Source organism: Haliotis rufescens, unplaced genomic scaffold, assembly GCF_023055435.1.
Source record: "Haliotis rufescens isolate VD_foot unplaced genomic scaffold, xgHalRufe1.0.p SCAF_4, whole genome shotgun sequence".
Classification (NCBI taxonomy): Eukaryota; Metazoa; Mollusca; class Gastropoda; order Lepetellida; family Haliotidae; genus Haliotis; species Haliotis rufescens.
Genome location: NW_025964112.1, coordinates 7,703,969 through 7,727,690, shown reverse-complemented (window position 1 = coordinate 7,727,690; position 23,722 = coordinate 7,703,969). Strand labels below are relative to the sequence as shown.

The following is a 23,722-nucleotide window of genomic DNA, read 5'->3' as shown; positions in this document are numbered from 1 at the left end:
ACCGATTACGACGCCTCGAACAACACGGCAATTTGGGCATTTCGATTTATTCAGTACTGCTCCGGTGTTTTCCGTCTTTTAAGGAAGATACGAAACTGAGCTGATTTAGTAATAATTAAATATACTTATTGAAATAATTAATTAATAAGTAAGTAACAAGGCTAATATACCATTTTTAAATATAGTGGAACTGATAATGTGTCTTCGTAGATGAACTCGCATGCCAATCTACGTAACTAACCCTAGCTCTGCTCTGCTGCTGTCGTTAATGTTGTGAGCGAGAACTTCGATCAATCGTGTGTACGCGTGCATAAATTTCGCAGTAAGACTGAAAATATGGTGTGTGGCGGATTTACATGCTCGAAAAATGCGCTAGCTGCATTAAATGTGCTTTATATAGTAAGTATTCAAATCTCATTGTTTTAAATTTGGTGGTTACGAGACATCTGCGGTGTGGATGTATGCAATGTTCACGTTGCTGTTTCGCCATTTAACAAGCATACGACATGTGATCGTTTGTAACTGATGATTAATATTCTGGCACCGGAGTCACCAGCGGGGGGATTCGGTGTGACGTGGCTGCTTGAGTGGAGTACATTTTAACAACACTCGACTAAAAAAATGAATTATTATCATCACATACACGTGTAATAGGTTGATAAATCTTCCCTGTTATTTTGCTGATGACTAACCGGCTTCTTGGCTAACACATATTGTTTAATAATAATAGATATTTCACGAACATGATGAAAATTATAAATCTTTTAATCACAGTGGCCTAATTGCCTTGACATTGAATGTAATCTTCAACTATCTCTTACAAGCATCCATAGAAATAGAAAATACCATAAGATACAAAGATCTATGTCAAATTGATAATTTCACTGAATTGATAATCATGATCACGATATGAGGTAGTGCAGTAGATCTACTTGTTATCCAACTGTATCATAAATATGAACTCTGACAGACCTCTTAACTGTAAAGCTGCACTTTATTAAACACTCTTTACTACAAACGTAATACAAATTACAATGAACCTTTTAGTTAACTTTTACCACAGCTATCTTCAGGTGTGACCCTGTAGTTATGGTAGTTTGTAGATGAAAACAACAGTATCTTCCCCCTATTGTGTCTAACTCAAACAGTACAATTTCCTGTCCAACCAATATGCTGGTCACAGTTGTTGTTCATGACCGTAGCAAACATGTTTTTTAAGTTATGAAAATGTAAATTAACTGATTTTAAAGTAAATCTTTATCTTCTTCAAAGAATACAACAAACCAGGCCATGTAGGCAAACATTGCAGTTGTTTTTTTCAGAATTTAAGAAAGAACATTAAGCTAGGTGTGTACTTGTAACATAGAAGAGTTCTAAAAATAATGTCAGATAAGGAACGCTCACCTGTGAAAATAGTAATGGACATGATGGAAGTTCTTAGATCATGAAGATAAAATAATTCTCTGAAAGAGATATGCTCTTTCATATGCATTTTGAATTATTTGTGCAATATAGGTATGAATCAGATAAACGTCATTGTTGTGAGTTATTGTCTTACTGAGCATGCTGAAAATACATTATGTTATGTTTATTAAACCAAACCCTATTTAAATAATGTCAAACTTAGTTGTTTATATTTTGAACCACAGGGGCAGGTATGAGGTGGTACATTAGAATATCTTTTTCAATAGATTCGTAAGCTACTGAACATGCTGAAGAAATCAATCATAACCATAACATCCTCCCTCCCTATCCAGTCGGCATAATCAGTTTAAGAAAATCTCATAAGAAAAAATGATAAATGTGTTTAACATGTATATTCTTTCAACTCCTTTCTTTGATTTACTCCTTGTGGTGGAATAACTGTCAGTGTCAGCATGGTCAGGAAATAATAACTCAACAAGTGAGAGAGTCTTCTAGCATATACAGCTGTAGGTCTAATACTCCCAACAGCCAAACATAACTCAAACACTACTGTTCCAATAACCTAAATTTCGTAAGGATAAGAATTTATTGATGAACAACTTCTTTATTACAATTAAGAGCGACGTTTTGGTGTACTTGCTTGATAACGGTGTTAGAACCTACACCGAAATGTCGCTCTTAATTGTAATAAAGAAGTTGTTCATGCATAAATTTTTATCCTTACTTAGTACTCCAACTTCTAAATGCTTATCAAAGAAGTTAACCTAAATTTCCCTGATGCTTGAATGTATTTGACATCAATCTTGACACAATATCCTGTAAAATACTTTACAAGCAACAGATGTAGCTATGAGTAAGCTATGTTTACAAATATCAATTAGCTACTGTCGAGCAATCATAATTTCAAACAAATGGTGTGAGAGTTATGGAGAGGCTCACCATGTGAATTGTTAACAATGGTTTAGACATAAGTACAGCAGGAAGTTGTAACCTTTCTACTAGACTGACAAAATTAAAGGATGTACATTTTAACATGCGTTATCAGATGCATTGTCATAATAACTGATATATGATAGATGATCAGGATAAGAATTGGTCCCAAGCAACCTCTGCTTTTATAGGCAACTAATCTAGCCTTAGAGATAGTGACATTCTTTAACATCTTTGGAAAGAACTATGTCAAGTGAATAATATAAACATGATCAAACAACCTTTAAATGTAACCAACGAGAAACATCACTTGGTGCAGAAATGTGTGTCAAGACGCATGAGAAAAACAGATAGGGCGAAATGACCCAACACTCATTAACATCAAAACACAAACCTATTTCAAGTACATGTATATTCTTACCAAACTTTATCGCATGAAAGAACTCACTTTCAGCATGTTGGAAGTTTTAAACAGAAAGTTGGCTTTTTCATAGAGACCAAATAGATTTTTAACTTTTTAGTGGAAGAGAAACTTCGGTTATTTTGTAGATCTTGCTTTCTCTCTACTGATCATATTTGACTATTGATTGCCTGTTCAACTTGAAAGAAATTCATTTGAAATCACCGTTTTCTTCAGGGTTAGACATTCATTTTTGTTTTTATTTGTCCTAAAAATGATCTGCCACAGACTTGCCATCTACCATGTCTACCTGACATGCCGAATGGTAAAAGCAGTCAAGGACATGTAACCATGGTAACAAGTCTTCTCCTGGAATTTGCTCGTTTCAAACTATCAGTCAAGTACTGTGTCATCATTGGTGATGTGGGTAGTACTTACTTGAGAATTATAATGCTTAATATTTGCTTCTTTATTTTCAGCTTATCTCCTTCATACTGATTGGTGTAGCAGCCTATGGGCGTGTGGTTGCCATAGTTACAAGTCTCACTTTGGTGGGTAGCTTGATAACATGCGGAGTCGTGCTGTTCTTCATATCGCTGATTGGTCTCATCGGAGCAGTCAAACATCACCAAGTTATGCTGTTTTTTGTATCCTTTGCGACTGATGGATGCATTAGAATGTGTCCCCAGTTTTCAGTCTGTATTGAAAGAACTGTCTGTAAGAATTCACTGGCAAAGAGTCCTTGAGCGTACCAGAAATCTTTTATCGAGGGTTCGAATCCTGGTTCTCCTCTATTTGGTTTCTAGGTTTGTCTCATGCTGATGGGTTTCACCAAAGTGGTAAACATGGTAAATGTTCAAATTCTGCATCACTTGAGGCTTTCTTCCCACATGAAGCTGACACACCGTGAAGTAACTGGAATATTGTTCAAAGCATCATTAAACTAAATCAATCACTCACTCACTAACATGACTAAAGGGGATTAAATGGTCAGACTCGATGACTTTCACTTTACCAGACTTCATTATTTACAGACTGCTGTGATAAGAAGGTATTAGCTGTGAAGAATGTAAGGTACAGGGAAACTGTCAAGGGAGGACCAATTGTGTGATGGTTGATTTAGTGTGAATCAGTGCTCATACTGTCAGCCTCTGGGTAACGTTAATATTGTCATTGTGGGTACAGGTCCTGAGGACCCCTTGCTTGTCGTGAGACTACTGAGGATTGGGTGGTTACATTTGGTGTATAAATTAGTTTCCAAAGTTCACTGGTCAGGAGAGCTTGTTAGCAAAAGATGTTGCAAGTTCTTATCTTATTTTACTAGCCTAAAATACTTCCGATATTCTACAAAATGAAAATAAAATTTCAGCAGACTTTGACATTAATATATATGTATTGATTTCAATTTTAAATTATACTGTCGGGACAACTTCTGGAAATGTTACTAGCCCATTTTAAAAGTCTGCTAGTGGGCAGGTAGCTATTTCGAACACTGGTTACAATACAGTTTTTAACCTGGAATACTGTGTCACCAAGGTGATGGATCGCTGCTCATGCATTCAGACATCTCACCACGAATGACTGCAAAATTGCTAATGCAGCATTAAACAATAATCACTCACTCATGTATACATCACTCTACCAGTGTACAGAATGCATTTACTCTGTAGATACATGTGAAAGTTACAACCTTAACAGTGCCCAGTACATGATCATTCTGTTTGTGCTGTTTTTGATCCAGTTTGCCCTAGCCTGTGCTTGTCTTGCTGTGAACACAGAGCAGAAGGAGAACATTGCAAAGCAAGGCTGGATGATGGCCAGTGCCAGTACACGGGAAGATGTCCAGAGAAATTTCAACTGTTGTGGTTATAAAAGTCCACCTGAAAAAGACCTGAATGTCTCTGACCCTCTAGGTTTCCCGTTTTGCAAGACTGTAAGTTTTGTTTTGTTTTGTTATATGTTTGACATTATATTAAATGGAAAGAAGACACTTTGGTCAATGACCCAAACCAACTTGCACAAAGCAAATAGGACATAGTCAGTATCGTAATGGTCATACACTTAAAAGATGTTTTCATTTTATGATGCTTCAGTTGGGTATCAAGGTAGACCATTTTCATTTTCTTAAGCCCAATAGGGTGCGCTGTGCACTAGTCTATTTATAGATGCATTTAATCAACGCATGTAAGGCATGCACAGAACCACATGGCAGCTAGCTAGGTAGCCACATGAGTTGATAAAAGTGGTCAACAACTAGGTAAATACAACAGCATTTTTACTAATATCTTTAGTTTTAGATGTATAATTGTGATATTATGTATTTGAATTAATTACATTGCTTCTGGTAAATAACATTTTGTAATTACCATAAATTTCCTAATGTGTCCTAAAATCAATGTTCTTTTGCAAAGAAATGTTTTTGAGTATAGTTTATTTGTATTTACAATCTAGAGTAATGGTATTTTTGCTTTATTTGCAGTCAATCATGAAATGACATGAATTGAAATGAAGTGAAATGAAATGACATGAATTGAAATGAAGTGAAATGACATGACATGACATGACATGACATGACGTGAAATGAAATGAAATGAAATGAAATGAAATGAAATGACATGACATGAAATGACATGAATTGACACGAAATACTCATGCAACACTCATGAAACAGAATAAAATAAACAGAAATCCAAAGATTGAATTGTTTTCACTTGAAAAGTATCAGTGCGATTTTTGAAGTCCACAAGTATTTTAAGTATATGTCACCATAGTAATACTTGTAGTATGTCTCACATTGAGCTGAGCTTGTGTCTTGTTACAGAGCGCGTGTTGTAGCGGTCCGGAACAATCTGATGCCTTCTGTTGTACAGGGAAGTCGAGTAACTCATCCAGCCATGATTGTCCCTGTGATTCATGTTTTGTCAAGCTCCAGAACGAAATATATTCTGCCTTCACAATGACTGGAGGAGTGGGATTGTTTTTCAGCTTTACAGAGGTAAGGAGTGGGCAATGTTGATGGTGTTAGGTGCTGCCTTCAGTTGTGGGTTCTCATTAAACCAAACTCTGCCTGGTTAAACAGTCTGGTGCTCAGTTCAAGTCAAGGTTTAGATCTGGTAGTGAGTGCTGTGTGTGAAACTCCAGTATTATCTCTGTTTAATTGGTTCTGTACTTGTGTATAGCATGTCTAGTGTGCACTGGGTGCCTCTTCCCAAGGCAAGGGTGTTAACTGAATATATAAATGCAGTTTCCACCCATGCCAGACTAGCCTGGAATTTTGTGGCTCAGTCATAGCGGCACCAGTGGCTGTTATGAGTTCAGTCCCTTCTACAAAATGTTCTATGTCCCTCCTTTTGACTAATCAGATTCTACCTTTCATATTGCTTGTATTTGTTCCAAACAAAATGTCAAGACGATTTGATCATTAATCAAGATCCATGTTGTAATATAAAGGGTCATCAAATCACTTGAGCACCTTGATTAAAAACTTGAAAAGATTTGAAAAATATCTGTCGACACCCAGTTAATGGAACACATACTTTGCAAATCCTGCAGTCAACCAAAATATGCACTTTGAAATCCATGTTGTTTACGAACCAGATGTCTAGTTCGTTATGCGATTTTGATTGGACTATGCATTGACTTGTTAGTCCAGCCAAACTGTAACTCTGGAATTCCAGCCTAGTTCAGCAAAGGTGGAACCTGGACATTTATAGTCGGTTAACTCCCTTGCCTCGAGAAGATAACTGCACAAACCCCATTCTTGGGTACAAGTTTCCGGAAAAACTACTAATTCGTATATTGGGGGACAGTCAAAATTCATTGTATCCCTTCAGGTGCATGAATAAGAGATAACAAACTTAGTAATGAAAATCGGAAATTTGCAATAAAGCATCATTAGACATGATGAGTTACAATACCAGTTGTATTCACTGTATATATGCAGAGATTAAGATTACCATGTGTAATTTTCTCTTAAACTAAGCTAGAAATAACAATCAGCAGTACACACATAATGTGACCCTCAGTGAATCTCTTTGTGGTGATTGAAATGTCCTTTGAGTTATCTCCCTTTGATGTTGAACTGAAATTATGCGTTTGAAATTTGGCATGTTTAATGTTAAGGACATTTATGAACATTTCAAATATTAAATTGACTAATGGTAAATTCAAATGCTGTACAGTATTTAGTAATCTCAGTGAGATTATGTAGGTCTGAAAAGATACAGTATATCTCATATACAGTCGAACCTCATTGTGTCAAACTTGGATGTGTCAAATTCCACATTGTCTCAAACTCACCTTTCCGGTCCCTGCTAGATAAACTTTGTTTTGTATCTCAACAGTGAAAAGAGGGGTGGGGGGATGCACAGCTGTTTGGAGTAGAGTGGTAGAGTGGGTGCACTGAAAGATACCGAATTGCTGGCACTAAATTTTGCATTTGTTAGCCAAACATAAGTCAGATATATGTAATCCTTGTTAAAAGCATTTCTCCAAATGATTTTGTTATACATTTTAGGTGTATTCGTATCTCAAGATTAGTATGCTTGAAAAAGGAGGGGTGAGCCCTATGAAAGAGATGCCCGTAGAGGTTATAAAGTCCTTTCCACAAGATGTTAATCAATGAATCATGACTTTAGATGAGGAAAAGAATGTCATAATACCTAAGTCCAATAAGTAAATCTTCATCATGTCTAGTCTGAGGAGCAGTTCATAATAATATTGTCTTATTGTCTGATCATGTTGTGTAGGTTCTCTCTGCACTAATGGAACTAGATGACACATCCAAAATCTATAAACAAGATGATGTGATTGAAATTATCACTTCCTAGACAATGGCCTTATGACAGTTATCATTAGCAAGTCTACCACTTTGTACTAACACATATTCAGCGGTAGAAACTAACACTTTCAGTCTACTAGTCCTTATGATGATAAATATATTACAAAAACCCTTAAAAATGGCAAATTTGTACTGGACCTTATGATACCTTAACTATTGGGCAGTTTGGCAAGAACTATAGGACTATTGCCAATTTCTAACGCTGCATATTTTAACCCCTGCTGGTACTAAAATATACTAACAAACTTATTCTCCCAGTGATAGTATTGTAATGTAAGATGGTCTCCCGGCTAAAGCAAGAGCAGCCCTGTATTGACCTATGGTGACAACAGAGTTCACAATAAGCTGTGTATTTGCATAACGTACAGAAACTAAATCAATTAACTTAGAGTTGCTTGCATGCAAGTACGCATGAAGAAATTCACTAACCCAATAGTATGGCAAGACTGTGTAAGTACCCAATGTCTTGACAGATGCAGACTGAGTGAGCATCATGTATACATGAACTTTACCGCAGAGAATAATGCACAGATGTGCAGCATCTCGCATATTGTAACATAGACATGTATCACTGTTATGAGGTTATGTGACTAGTGATTCAAGTAACCTGGCCTTGTACATTACCCTTGCAAATTCCAGGGCACAAAGTCCCAGCAACATATGCTTGTCTTAAAAGGCGATTTTCTTTTTTCAATATATATATTTTTGTATGGGGTGTCCAGAATCAGTGACCCAGGATGATGCTCATTGTATCGATCACTGGTTTGCCTGATCAAGACTTGATTATTTACAGGCTGCCATCATATAGCTGGAATATTGCTGAGTGCAGCATTAAACAATAAATAAACAAATAAGGAAGGCATCCTGATACTAATCCATACTAACAAACTAGTCTGCTTTGCCTCATTTTCAGATTCTTGGCGTATGGATCACAGTGCGATATCGCAATCAGAAAGATCCACGAGCTAACCCTAGCGCCTTTCTGTAACCTAGTTTTAGAGGCTAGACTGATTTAAATGGTAATGGTATGCCACTTGCTGGCAGCATGTCACTGTAGGTGCTGGGCTTGCTTCTGTTCCTCCTGTTCCAGACATGTGCACCTTCTCTCAGTCTTGTCTATATCTGCCTGTTGCCTATGAGGCTCAAGGAAAATGTTGTGATTTTGTTTTCAGGATTCTCAGATGTAAGTTTGATAGCAAATATGATTATTTGTTTTTATCAGGTTGAGATTTGCAGTGAATTATGATGTTTTCATGTTTGAAATGGAAATTAGATGGCTACTTGTATTTCTCTTATCAGTCTTGTAGGGTAATAATTTAGGAACAGAAATTGGCATTGCATGAAGCAATGCCCTGTTTCTAAGGTGTCCTCAGGCAGGTAGAAATCTCCTTTTATTAAACAGTGTGCTCACATGTTCCTTTACCGGTAACTCATTTCCTCTGACAGAAATTGGCCCGGATTAATGAATATAGGTCCAATATTTATCAGAATGGAGGAATAGTACTCTTATAAACTACAAGCTGAACAATTGCTGTTTGTCACCATGTAACTTTTTTTCAGTAGACGAAACTCAATTTAGTTGCAGGATAGGATAGTAAGATAGTAATAAGGGTTTTAATTATTTTATTATTTTAATTATATAATGGCGTTTTGCAAGTTGATGTATTTCTAATAATGAAAGGAATTGGACTGACATGTAATGCAGGTTATTGATCATTAAGTTTGATTTTTTACAAAATCAGATTATAAAATTGTTAAAAATGATTGAGTAAGCTGTGATTGTGATATTCACAGTTTCTCTTTCACTAGATTAACGTCTGTGATCATGGTGATCAACAGAAAGATCTGTCATAAGATATTTTGTTTCCATGTTTATGTACAATGTAGTTGGAAGGGATGGACCCTAATGTGTATAGTGGTGAAATTGTTTACTTTCCATATTTCTGTGGAATCATGAACATGATTAACTGATTAAACCATTCTGTATTTCTTCATGACAGTTTGTTAGGATCTTTTTAATGAGTTATGATGATTTGTCATCTGGTGAAGCCAAGAATGAGTACTGTACTAAGTGTAGGATGAGGCCAGCTGATGTCGGAGAGAAAACAGGCTGAAGATTAAACTTGAGTTTGGTCCTGTTTTTTCAGTTTGGGGCAAATCCTAGGAAACAATATTTCTAATTAAATAGTAGAATATCCAAGTGAAAAATTTTAAAATAAATTTATAAATAAAACTGCCATTTGTGTCTTGTGCACTAATTGTTGGTGTGTTAATCATGTGTTAATTAGGTCCAGAATAGATCTCCCAATGTGTTGCAACAAGGCTAACATGTGAACTGGGGGTCTAATGTCTTGTTGGGATAGACAGCTGAAGAAACTCAGACCTGGTGTCCTCTGACGTGATGTTGCTGGAATATTGCTAAAAGCGGCATTAAACATTGCTCCCTCGCTCACTCTGGAAACTCAGAACAATCTGAGACTTTTCCTGTTTGTGTTTCTGTTAGATCGATAGATACTATGTGTTTGCCTCCTCCAAGTCTGAGTAACATTATTGACTTCCACAATGTAAGTTATATTTACTCAGACTATGAGTACCAGTAGTTACATGCCTCCAGTGCACCTTCATTAGCTGCTCAAGTATTCTATATCCTGTCGGTCTTCATTTTGATATTTGTTATTTTGCTTTGAATATTTAACCTTTGCACTGTTTTTAAAGCTAACTACCTTTATTCATTCAAACCTGTCCTGTTCTGTTCTTTTCTTCTGGCCATGGTATAATCAAGTAATCTGTAAATATATGCATGCCGTGAAAGATATTTATAATGTATGACCATGATGAGATTTTCAGTTTGTTTGTTTTTTCCGGCTTTGTTTTTCTCTTCATCGTACAGATCATCAATACATCACGGGTTTGTGTACAGTACGTTCTTCCCGTGAATACATAGGACCGATATGCGGTGTGGTGATGATTTATGTTTACTTTTAGTCAGCTAATGAAATGAGGCTGTGTCTCACTCACGCTAGTGTCATGAAGTTTGTGCGAAACCTACCATTGCCTGACATTGACACAATGTGTAGAGCAGATACCCTAAGGCGAGACACATGCTAGGGCTGGGACGGGTCAGGTGGGTATTCAGCAGCACCCAGGAACCCACAGGACTACCCGGACCATGGTTAGTCACGTGATATATCTAGTACTCTATGGTTACACTACAAGTCACTAATGTTCGCATTTCTTTCTGACTGTGCACCCATTCCTTCTGATTTTTCATATGGTTGAATAAAGATATAACTTAATTCAACTTCAGTGTATGAATGACCAGATTGTTTAATATGTGTATCTGAATACGTTTTGCTAGGGCTATGCTAAAAATGTTCCCAATTGGACATTGGATACCCGGTGGGTGGGTACCCGGGTAGTAAATTTGGACTCATCCCAGCCCTAGCACATGCTGCACATCATGTCAAGTGGGAAATGTTGTGAGATGCACAGGAAGGGCTCATAGGAACCGTGATCCATCGGATAAATGTAGCAACTATGCCGCATATCTGCCCAGTGTATTCACAGTGGGTGGAAGGATGTACAGTTTACTTTCCCGTCAAGTATTGACGAGGCATCATTCACTGTGATGGAAATAGTATATCTGTCTGTCCATCCATCTGTTGTAGTTCTTCTTTTCATCCCAACACTGAAATATGTTTATTAAACTTTGCCACCTATATACCCAGTAGCACATGCTTATGCTTACTTGGATTTTGTTACATTTTCCTTGTTTTTGTCATATTCATGTTCTTTGAATCAAGTAAGTCTTGGACTCAGCAGACAGCAGAGTTCATTTCTTAATCGGAACTAAGGAATGTATTGAATGTGTCGAGAATAAGTATCATAATGGTGAGCTTTTACTGATAGTCATTTCAAAACATCATTATGGGGCTGTTTCCAGAACTTGTCTTAACATCATTCCATGTCTCCTCCAAGCTAGTAAGGGGCAGTCGGGTAGCCTAGTGGTAAAAGCGTTCCCTCGTCAAGCCGAAGACCCGGGTTCGATTCCCAACATGGGTACAATGTGTGAAGCCCATTTCTGGTGTCCCCCGCCATGATATTGCTGGAATATTGCTAAAAGCGGCGTAAAACCATACTCACTCACTCACTCCAAGTTAGCACGGAGATAGGGATCATCTGATGACTCAGTTTCATCTGTGTTTGAGTTCCTCTACCCTTGGGGCCTGGTTTTTGTTACATATCTGCAGTGTGTGCTGTCAGTGTCCTGTTACATGTGGTGTGGGGTTTCAGCTGGTGTAGGGACAAGTCCCAGGGGAATCTTGACCACGTAGTCCCCACCCATGCTTTTTGTCAAAGGCTTCTTTCATGGGCACCATGCAGAGTATGGAAAGCTCATGTGTGATGGAAGACTTGGCTGTGACATCACCATGACGATGTGTAACGATGCTCACATAATCGTCCAGTTTCCTGTCACATGTGCTGGACATCAAATATAGCTGTAATATTAGTGCCTACTGACTGTATCATTGTGTTTTGCTGTCTGCTCTTGAGTTAAAACCTGTTTTCATGGAACGTGAACAGAATTTTGTATATGGAAAATAGTACTGGAGAAACGTGGTCATCAGGACAACTATCCATACATACCGGTACCGTATTCATATTACACACTTCGCTCTAATAAGCATCCCAACCAACTTCTAGACCAATCTGTTATTAATTTCTATAAACGTCCGGTGCCAAGCCCGGAAATTGACATGACGTTCCATATTTTCTTGTGTATGTTAAGGATCTTGTTTAACGCCACACTCAGCAATATTCAAGCTATATGACAGTGGTCTGTAAATAATTGAGTCTGGACCAGACAATCCAGTGATTAACATCATGAGCATCAATCCATGCAATTGGGATCGATGACATGCATCAACCAAGTCAGCGAGCCTGACCACCCAATCCTGCTAGTCGCCTCTTACGACAAACATTGTCAGCTCTTATGCCAAGTATTGGTTGCTGAAGACCTATTCTACCCCGGATCTTCACGGGTCTATTATCAAGGATGTGATTACAGTAAACAGCAGTGAAGAAAGGTTATTTAACTGCCTTGTAACCATTTTGAAAATGTTTGTGATTCCTTGAAGTTAGATCTAAGTTGGTTTTCTACTGCTCGATCTCTGACAACAAATTTAACTTGTGTATGGTTTTAATAACCGTTCCCCCTCTCATCAATTTTCTAAGCACCAAGAGCTCATATTTATACAGCGAATATGGATGTATATCTATATTGTGTCTCAAAGATTGATTTGTGGTAAGCCCCAAACTTTTTAATCTACTTGTACGTGCCCAAACTTGCCTTCAGGACTCATTTTCAGTAGATCTCAGGGTTAATATGTGACTATTATTAGGCATGTCTAAAAGACAGAAAGAAATTCTTCAAGACTTAGGCTTCGTACTAGTGGCTAAACAGGCCCACCTATCTATTTGAATGAAAAGAAGCATTATCAGAATTAATGTAAGCAATATCATGTGTATAGCTACCAGGTGCGAAGGAATAGTTTCAAATGTGACATGCTGTAACTATCGTTATAACATCAGATCTCTCACTGCACAGATGCTTTTGGGATCTTCAGCATCGGCAACCAAACACATTAGGTCATATCTGTTAAATTTCACATTTCGCCAAACTACAACAACACTTATTGTCACCACAGCTCGTGAAAATTATAATTCCCCTTTGTTACAGATTATTCATTTTAAGCAAACATGTATTTGTATGCATTATTTTGATGGGAGTCGATTGGAAAGCTTATCAGTCATAGCACTAGATAAATTACATTACCCATAATTTCATTCAGCGTTTACTTCTTAGAGTTAGATCTAGTAATTGCCTATAATTGTTGACAATAACAGGGCTAGTAAATAGTTCAGTCAATAAGTCAGTCAATGTCAACAGTAAGGAATTCATCTGTGGCTGATTGGCACTTAATTAATTTATTTGATTTTTGTTAACATATACCATTACCAGATCATGATGTGTGTGTGTGTGTGTTGGCTACCATACAGTTGCCAAGATTGCTGGGATCTGGTGGGTGGATGGATGTGCGAGATGTCAAAAAACTTCAGTGTGTTATACACCTGACTACTACCCATTAATTTGCAATAACTGATACAAGAAAACACGTCTCCCACTTTAGAAAACAAATTCTGATGCATACTTGTTGCTCAATGCTATGGATTTAATGGTTTATAATCAAGACTAACCAAAAGTCAGACTAACCAAAATAATGACTTTGCTTGTTATTTCTTTATCGCCACCATTTCTCACACGCATGTTTTCCGGAAATAACAGTTGACTTGTGACAGATTCGGCCGAAGTTATTCTGCTCCATTTAACCAAGTTTCCCATACGTATATTCCGCTTACGACTGCTGTCAAATCCGATAGTGTTTCTTTTTGTTTGCATAATAAATGCATTCGGTTCCAATACGGAAACTTTTCTTCCAATACACCTGTTTATTCAAATAGATAGGAGGGTCTGCTAAATTCACAGACTGAGACATAATTAACTTGTTCACAAAAATGTCTTCTTTGCTACTAATGCTACAATTTGAATTTGACCTGTGAAGATCTGGGGTAGAATAGGTCTTCAGCAATCCATGCTTGTCGTTATAGGCAACAAACTGGATTGGGTGGTCAGGCTTGCTGACTTAGTTGATGCGTGTCATATCCCAAGTGCGTAATTTTGCTGACTGCGGTGTTAAACAACAAACCATACAATTTGAAAAATAGCCTCTACCATCCGTTCATTTGACCTTGTCATTTGATGACAGTGTAAGCTGGATATGTAATATTGTGCAGATATACAAAATGGTACTTGATAGTGTTTGGGACCAGGTGCTTGTCATCAGCTGACATAGTTTTATGATTAATTAATCCATACAATTCTGTGACCTTATGCAGTTGACACAGCTGACACAAACTGATAGTGAACTGGGTTGAAAAGCATTGGATAATGTCTCATTTTTCGGCTTTCGCAAATTAACTGCCTTACTCTTAAAGTAAGGAATTTTATTGTTTTTCAAAGGATGTATTCTTTGTAATAAAAAATGGAAATATGGGATAGTGTAAGAACTCATTAGTGAATGTGAGCGCATTCCAGGCAGAATAGGTGCCAATACCCATGCTTGTTGTCAGAGCCAACTAATAAAGGCTGTGTGGTTACCATGTCAGCCCTGGCTGATTGCATGTCATTGTACCCCGGCAGGTTGGATCACTGTTCATGCTTTCAACCTGCGATATGCCCCGTCCAGAGTTGATTATTTACAGGCAGTCTCACTGCAGCGTAAAACAACAATCACTTTACTTAGCCTCAGTTTGTACTGTTATTTATCTAAATGTTGGTAGTAGGAACTTAAATAGTAACTGTGTAATTATGCCTGTTATTCCTATTCCTATTATTAGGAGATTATTATATTTCCTTGATGTGGAGACTTCTCTGTCACGTTGTTGATTCCCATCTGTTCTTTGTTTCAGATTATTGGTGTGTGGCTTGCAATGAGATACCGCAATCAGAAGGACCCCAGAGCCAATCCCAGCGCATTCCTTTAACAGCAACAATCATGAACTAGTTACATATGTGTACATAGTCGTGTATTCTTCATATCTGTACAGGTTAGAGACTTGACCTTGACCTTGGCCTAGTGTTCTGACCTTGATATTGATTATTGAATACAACGATGCAGTGGTCAACTTTTAGTGTCTGTGCAATTGTGTCAAAATGGCCATTAGACCATGAGAAAATCTCTATCAATTGACTTTGTCTCCAGTGTCAAGCTAAGGTCAAGGTCAACAAATTGTTCAAGAGGATATAACTCTTCCAATACTGTTATGTTAATAGTAAAATTTCCTGTTCAAAACTTATCCTGTACAGTGTACTGTATTGTATATCTTCCAATGTTTAGAAAAGAAATATCTGTAGTTGATGCATTTGAATGTGGTATAAAGGGTGGCTCAATCATCTCAGTAGGTTGGGTGCCCTGGGTTTCTGTGCACAAGTTGGACCAGGATTGATCATTATCAGTAAAGTGTGTCCTGTATTCTTACTTATAATGGCATATGTAAGATCTGAAAATATGTAGCAGTAAATATGTCTCTATCATTGTTTAGAGTATTTTCTAAATCTCCACTTTGACCTGAACAATTAGTAGTGTGTATTTGTCAAAACCTTGACAATTTACCAGACATTAGAATTGAATTTGCCAATCCCTAACCGCCTCTCCATGATTGGTGTGAATGTATTGATTCCTTCTCCCTATTTCTTTGATGTACAACATTCCCTCTGTGCAAAGATGGATCTGTTAGCAAGCCACTGGGTTTCTTTGTATAGGCTTCTACATTCCTGCATCATTACATTAGGCTTGTGTAGGTAGAGTATGGGGTAGCCAAGTGGTTAAAGCGTTCGCTCATGGAAGGCTAGGGTTTGATGCTGTACATGGGTACAAAGTGTGAAGCCGATATCTGTGTCAATCGTGATATTGCTGAAATATGGCTTAACCTGACTCGCTCCCGTTCCTATAGGCATGGCTGGGTCAGGGAGTCCGAAGCTGAAGGCTGGTTTAGGCATGTTGTGTTGTAGTTTTACGATTTTAACACTCAAAACATACTTACAATAAGATTACTGATTAACATGTTATGAATTAACAATCAGTCATTCTGCCCTTAGAACATGTTTAATACACAGAAATCTGATTTCTTTGGTTTTACATTACAAATATCAGATTTTGTTGAAGAAATAAGGTTTGCTCTACCCCCATGTGAAGTGTAATAAGGTATAGTTTGGCCCTTATCTATTATAGTTAAAGCATAAGGATGATTGCGACAGCACTATGAGGCAGTTCACACTTCCAGGGAGGTGTGGCACCAACTGCCTCAGTTGGATGGTGTAAGCAGTCTGTTTCTTGCTGTGTCCAATGTCAGTTATCCATACCAAAGCAAGTTTTTTTATGTGTTTTCTTATGTGTTTTCTCATTCTTTCAGTAATGTACTGAGGATTACATGACATTTTCTTCTGTAATCATGGTAAGGGAGCCAATCTAAGCAGGCTTTAAACAATTAATCATTCTAATTTTATTAAAATTGTTTTTAATTTTTATTTCACAAAATGATGATGATGATGATGTTGATGATGTGAAATCATCCATATTTCTGCCAGTATTTATCAATCTGTGTTATCTTATAAACATATTTGTTTCCCTGTTTGAAACAAGGATAAGTCATATTATCCTCCAGTCAACAATATTGCTGATCACCTTAAGGGTAATTCAGCATGTTCAGATGGGAATGTATATCAGTTTGTAGTTCTTTGGTTTGCTGTTTGTTTTATTTTTCGCTTGATATGTGACAATAGTGCTGTTTATTCAGTTTGATTTGAATATGATCACTTCATACTGTGTTTGTATATTTATGTTCTTATTTCATTTATTGAGCTTCAGGCTGTTTGATATGGAAACTGTAAGTTATTTACCATGAGTATTACATACTGTCCATAATAACGCTATTTGATATGATATATTGATAGGTTATGTATCGGTATGATAGTAGCGACATGTTTGTGCTTAACATATCTGAGCATCAATGGTGTAATGATGCTTAGTATTGTTATATATTTTAGCAACATATTAATGTCTGTATGATAATATCATCAATATTGGATTCTGGAAAAATTCAAGGCATTTTATAACATAATAATAACAGAATTATCTCTATACAGAAAAGAAATAACATATTTTTATGTTGGAAAGAACTCATATACATATTCATTGATCTGAAATCAGGAGGCACAGTTGTCTGTTAATCCTTATTGTCTTTATTTTGTTTGTTAACTATCTCTTGTGGCAATACTTTCAGGGATTTTGTGTTATTTTGTAGTGTCTCTATACATAGCTTTTGTTTAGTTGTGCTTCCAGGAATTCTGTTTTTTGGTTGTTTTTTTGTAGTGGAGGATACAGGTTTGCAGTTATACTCTGAAAGAAATTTGACACAAGGGGGACAACTCTTGTGCATTTAGATTGAAAACAAACCTATGTTGAGGCATCCCATGTCGTCTTGGATCACGGGTTTCAGGTCTCTTGTTCAGATTAATAAGTAGCTGTAAATGACGGGGACATATGTTTCTGAATTGTGACCTTTCATGAATGTATTCTACTTAGCTCTCCAAACCCTCCAAACAGATCAGAAAGAAGAGGACTATAATTTGATCATTTTATACATATGAAGTTCTAGTCAAGACACATTGTGCTCATGGCTTAAATGACAATCTGAAGATTGTTTTTGTAGTTTTTGTTATATGAAGGTTTAAGTGTTACTTTTTCGCCATCTTATTTTTACAAATGAACTGAATCTGCTTCTGATTGTATACAGCTTTGTTTAGAGTTATGGTGACGTGGCAGTAGCACCAAGCTGAATGGCCGACATGGAGTGAGTGTAAGTGAGTCACCTAGCCAAACTGCTGTGATATGACATGAAAGTACTTCATTAAGACTTGTGCCCTTTATAAAATTTGTTAACTTGAATCCACGTATAAGAAAAGAACACTCAAAATATGACTGACATGAACCCTTTGTCGGACACGGTCACTATATACAAGCACCATTGTTGCCCAACCATGACATTCTTCTACTTACTTTCTCTTGGTGCATGTGGATATTGCTTATTATTTCTTGGTGTGGAGGATCCTGAAAACAAAATTACATGTAAATTATCTTCACTCATACTGAATCAAGGAGTTGTTTATGATTAGCCATCTTGAGTATGTTATGGAATGCATGGGTACTTCCATATTCCTTCCAGCATGTGCAGGGTGTGTGTGTAGAAACAGGAAGTAACTGTTCCAGATGGAACTACAAAAACAAAGACTTCTTTAAAATATCATGGAATGTCTCAAGATCATTTCAAGGCATCTTCAAAGCATAATAGACATCAGTGAATTTGTGAGATGTGCTGTTGCTATGGTGTTTGCAGAGATAAGCAGGGGTTGGATAAGATTGAATTCAAGGCACTGTTAACTTTAACGGGGACTTGTCAGTTACATTAGGTCTGCCGAATTGACTTTAGTTCTCCATACACAAATATCTTCAAGCAATAGTCCAGTGGATACATCTGATGGAACGAGGGAGTGCACAGCTTTGTGGAAAGTGGGGTGTACGAGTGCACTTAAAATAGTAATATGCAAAAGTACTAGCACATTAATTGGGGGAAATAATTAGTTGACTAATAGTAATTTTTGTTGAAACATTACTTATGTTAATTAAATTATTTAGTTTTGAATACATCAACATCATAAGTGTTATTGAAACAGGGGATACACTTCCCTGCAACCCTCCGTGAACATCATTTATTTCAATCTTCACTCTGAAACGTACTACTATTTTAACAGTTTCCAAATTGACATCTTTCTCTCTCTCTCTCCCCTCTCTCTCCCCCCCCCCCCCCCCCAAGTGGACATTGATCACTCATTATTGAGAAGTGACAAGCTTTAAGCTGTATTTGGCTAGGTTTCCTGTGTCTAATGAGTCAATAGTTTATTCTCACTTCTGAGTTTTCTCGAAATGTACATTCCCCTTGGCATGTTCACTGAAATTCTATTTTGTATTGAGATAGATGATTATTCAGGTTGATGTGTATCGTAGCTGAATGTACAGGGATTAGCTCATGGTGGAAAGTTGGAAGATTGAATGGTGCTGATGAAAACATGCCTCTGAACCTGCTGCAGATGGGGTGGATTTGTGTTTTGTTATTTCATGTTTGTCATGTTATAAAATGTATTCCACATTCCAGATATCGTACATTTTCACACAAGGCTTCTATTTGTTCAATGGGAAAACAAATTCAAAATTAAATAAAGATATATATTTTAGGATATTTATGTTGCTGTTGAAGTTTCCGTCTTCCATACTTTGGCATCACATTTGCTGGATTATTGAAAATTATGGTGAAGTATTTTATGGCACTTCAACTGCTTTGATGTTTTGGTTGTGTACAGAGTTACTTACCTTTGACAATGTATGCCTTCATCATTGGGCCAATATTCAGAATTTTATCAAATGAAATTTTATATTTTCCACACTGATGTTTTTATAGCAATTCACAACCTTTCAAGTTATTATTCCATAATTTCTTTGCACAGTTTTCCTATTGTATTTTAGAAAAGCTGATCATTGCATGTCCGGGATCATGAACATGGTTTCCACTGTTGCTTGTGATATATTTTGTATAGTGCCTCACATTTAGACTGGATCCTTTCAGGTGTTGCATAATGTTCATTTAATCCTTGCAGTTCGCAGTTGATTTTATGGGTCACCTATTTGTGAATGTCCGTTTTGTATAATTCATTGTTCTTTACTTGGTTCTGAGATGAATTCCATCATTGGTGACAGAAAATGGTGAAGTCTTGGAAACTCACCAATCTCTGACTGATGATCTAAATCAATTCTTACACCATCTGTACAGATTACAATATGGTTGCTATGGTTACTGACATGTATAACAGAAATCCTATATATTCCATACCCTTATTTGTCAAAGACAGTGGGACCAATCACTAGATATTGTTCTGTTGTTTGTATTAGCACCACATATGTAAAGATCAGTTAATCTGTCATTGGTGAGTGTACAAGTCACAGTGTAGGTGTTTGCATTAACATGATTCAGGCACTAAGAAGATGGCAACATGTATGATTACTTCTTCATAGAGACAAAGAACATTTTAAATTTCATAAATTGCAACTCTTTCGGCAGAACTGAGAGTCAGACACAACCATTGAAGATTCTTGGATTATGAATCAGATTGTGTTATATTTTTAACTCAATACAAACATTCACACACAAAAAATCACCTCGTATAATTCAAGCTCAAGTAATAATTTTCGATGACAAGGCTTTGTACGCTGTTAATGACACTAAAGTAGCAAACACCTTGTCATTGGTTCCTGTTTGACTTCCCAGTGTTTTGTATGGGAACTTCATGTATGTTTTCATTACATGTGTTACATTTAGAAGACTGTTGTCCTTGGTTTTATGTGTTGATGTGTTATGTTCAAGATCATTATAAATATCCAGAGCACCTAGCTTCAAACATTCAATGTTATACAAACATGTCTACAATACTTAAGCATCAAGGTTAAACATAAGGAGTTATGGGCTGGGAATTTTGTAACAAAATAAACAAATAGTCTGAGAGGCACCAAACAATTTTTCTTTTTTCACAATTTATTCCAGGCCATCAAGCCTGTCTAGAGAAGAATTAATTTGTGTCTGTAAAACATGAGGACTAATTATTTTTTCCCGTTTGATTTCTAAACCAAATTATTTTTTCAAAAACAAATCCCAGCCCACACTATTGGTTAGTCGCTAACTTACTCCATCAATATTGTGACTTACGGTGAACATTTGGAGGAATTAGTAAAAAAATAACAAAAAGGAATAGTTCTTGTGAAAGAAAACAAGTTTATGTGTCATTTGTGACAGCCCTTCATGCTTCAGTAATGTTTCCATGTAGCACCGTCCTGTTAACCTTGATGCTGGAATACTCCTGCAGGTACACTCAGTGTAAAGACCCATCTACCTTAGGCATGCCATGACAACCAGAGACAGCTGAACCTCAGTTCATGGTTGGGTAAATAATGAACAATTCTTCATTTTGAGACTCTAATTTATGAAATCAGTTGAAGTTGCTTGATTATTATTTGTGAGGGAATATGCAGAGGCAGCGTCTCTTGTAATGTAATTGACAATAATTTGTTTCCAATCTTTTGATTTTTGGCTACATTTTCTTTACATGTAATTTATTTCACAGTCATACATGCCTTCCTTCTTCCTAACCAAATGGGACCAAGTTTTCATTTACTCTTTGAATTACAAAAGAGCACAAAGTAAAATTGTTCAGTTTGATAGATGATATAAGAAACTATCGCATTTTTTCTTTAAACAGGTTGATTATGAAAGAGGTAAAGCATGTTTTGAGGTAATATACAGGTAGACCTTGCCAATTTGATAAAGCATTAATCTCGATACAGCAATTACTCCCTACACACATACCTCAGTGTTAAGCAAAACATCTCCATGTAGTTCTTGTCCACAGTAAAGACTGATCAGTTATGTTGAACATGTATACTGTTGTGTAATGACAACAGGTCGCATGGATGGTCCATTTGTCTAAGCTCTGCAATTCGCCATGCAGAGTCGTGTCACTTTCGCGTACCAGAAATGAATGATTTTGGGTTCAATTCCCAGATTGACCCTTATGTTTCTAAGTTTGTCAACACCATACCGGTGTTTGTGGGTTTTCCAAAGTGATAAACGTCTCAGACCTGTTTTCCTCGCACATCACACTGGCATCTTCGGATATCACTGAAATACTGTTCCAAGCAACATTGGAACACTTTTAGGAATAGATGATGGCAAAAGATTCAGGGATTACCTTAGCATCACAGACAGGGACATGATAAGTTCTTGGGGTGAATAGCAACTAAAATAACCTGCAATAGATTGTATTGCTTCAAAATGTGTTGTGATTTGTCAGCAAAAAAAATAAGTTTAGGACCCTAGTAACCAACCCTCCCAATGAAAACATACATTAGTGATACATACCAACCCCCTCCCCAAACAACTTGTAACAGAGTACAAGTGAAAGTGTGCACTACGTGCAGATGGCCATTGCTTGAGACTGAGCATGTTCAAACTCACCTGTATTGATCTTGTATGTGAGATGGTATGTGACATGCTGAAAAACAACTTTATCTCCTGTAGATTTCCTTATTACTTCCATATTGATCTTGTCTCACTCAGTATTGAAGCCAAGAGCTAGAATGTGCAATAAATTTGTTTCTTGATCATTCTTTCTTGTGTTTTTTAATTTTGGTTGCAATTGGATGTGCAATGAACATGAAGAAACAGTACGTGGACAACCTGACACGTCCTTCATGCTTGTTGTGTGGGGGACTAAATGAGGATTGGATGACAACAATGGCTGAAGTGTATGAAGGTTCTTGAATGGAAGACCCCAGAGGGACTCCACCACGCCTAGCTGTGATCTGGCTAAACCAGTGTCTTTGCTACAACGATACTCACATTATGATCATACCAGTGCATCCAAAATGTGCCCCTAGTCCAGCGGTGTGGATACTTGTTCATCACTGGATAGTCTGGTCCAGACTCCATTATTTGAAGGCAACTACCACATAGCTAAAATATTGCTCAGTGTGGCATTAAAACTCCTGAGTGACCTGAGTCGAGGTTTTCAAGAGCATTTCAATTACATCAAGGTGTCAAAGTATTTGAAAATAAGTAAAATGTTTGCATGTTGCATTGTTTAAACATACACTTTCAACAAATCTAAAACAGCAATGAAGCTGAAACTTTGCATGGATGATTCCAGAAATGGAGACTAAATAATGCTCACAGAAATCAGATCGAATTCTTAACTGTTGACTTTAACTAAATTCAGTTTGGTTGGGTCTCACTATTTCTTTCCTTTGACCACTATTATAATACTGAGACAAAGCATATTGTTACAGCCCAGATTACATAGCATTGCACAAGGAACTCATGTAATTAACTATTGCAGAGCACAAAACTTGGTGGTAAGAACCATACTAGAAGTGGAACATACATGCAAACAGGCATTCTCACTAGTCTCAGGGATTAGATTTGGACCCAGGTAAGCTTATCAGGACCCACTTTCACAAAGCTATCTTAGCACTAAGATGATCGTAACTCCCAAACTTTAACATAGGCTTATAACAGTCTAAGCGCTAAGATAGCTTTGTGCAAGTGGGCCCTAGGGTCGTACCAGGCCTCTTAATGGATCGGATGGTCAGGCTCGGTGACTTGGTTGATGATGTGTCCTGGTACCCTGACTGTGGGTCGCTGCTTATGTCACTGGTTTGTCTGGTCCAGACTTGATTGTTTACAGGCCAGTGTCATATGGCTGGAATGTTGCTGTGTGGCAATGAAAACCAAGAACCAGGTCTGCCCTGAGCACTGGTCAAACCTTGTGGCTTCATCCACGTACTCCATGGGCATGGATTTTACTGAAGTGATATCTGTCTGAACATGCATCACTTTGGAATTTA

General features: G+C 37.1%; 1 protein-coding gene across 2 annotated transcripts; it reads left to right on the top strand.

The window, feature by feature from the left end:
- The first annotated feature begins 260 nt into the window (after nt 1-260).
- On the top strand, nt 261-22,483 carry LOC124135862 (tetraspanin-13-like). Of its 2 annotated transcripts, XM_046501507.1 has the most exons (6): nt 261-399; nt 3,235-3,402; nt 4,461-4,688; nt 5,577-5,750; nt 8,509-8,614; nt 15,126-15,262. In XM_046501507.1, exons 1-5 carry the CDS (start codon nt 337-339, stop codon nt 8,581-8,583), a joined length of 708 nt encoding a protein of 235 aa, XP_046357463.1. In that variant the 5' UTR covers nt 261-336; the 3' UTR covers nt 8,584-8,614; nt 15,126-15,262. The 2 variants fall into 2 exon arrangements, with proteins under 2 accessions (XP_046357463.1, XP_046357462.1); XM_046501506.2 differs by lacking the exon at nt 8,509-8,614 and having other exon boundaries at nt 15,126-22,483.
- Nucleotides 22,484-23,722: the final 1,239 nt, after the last annotated feature.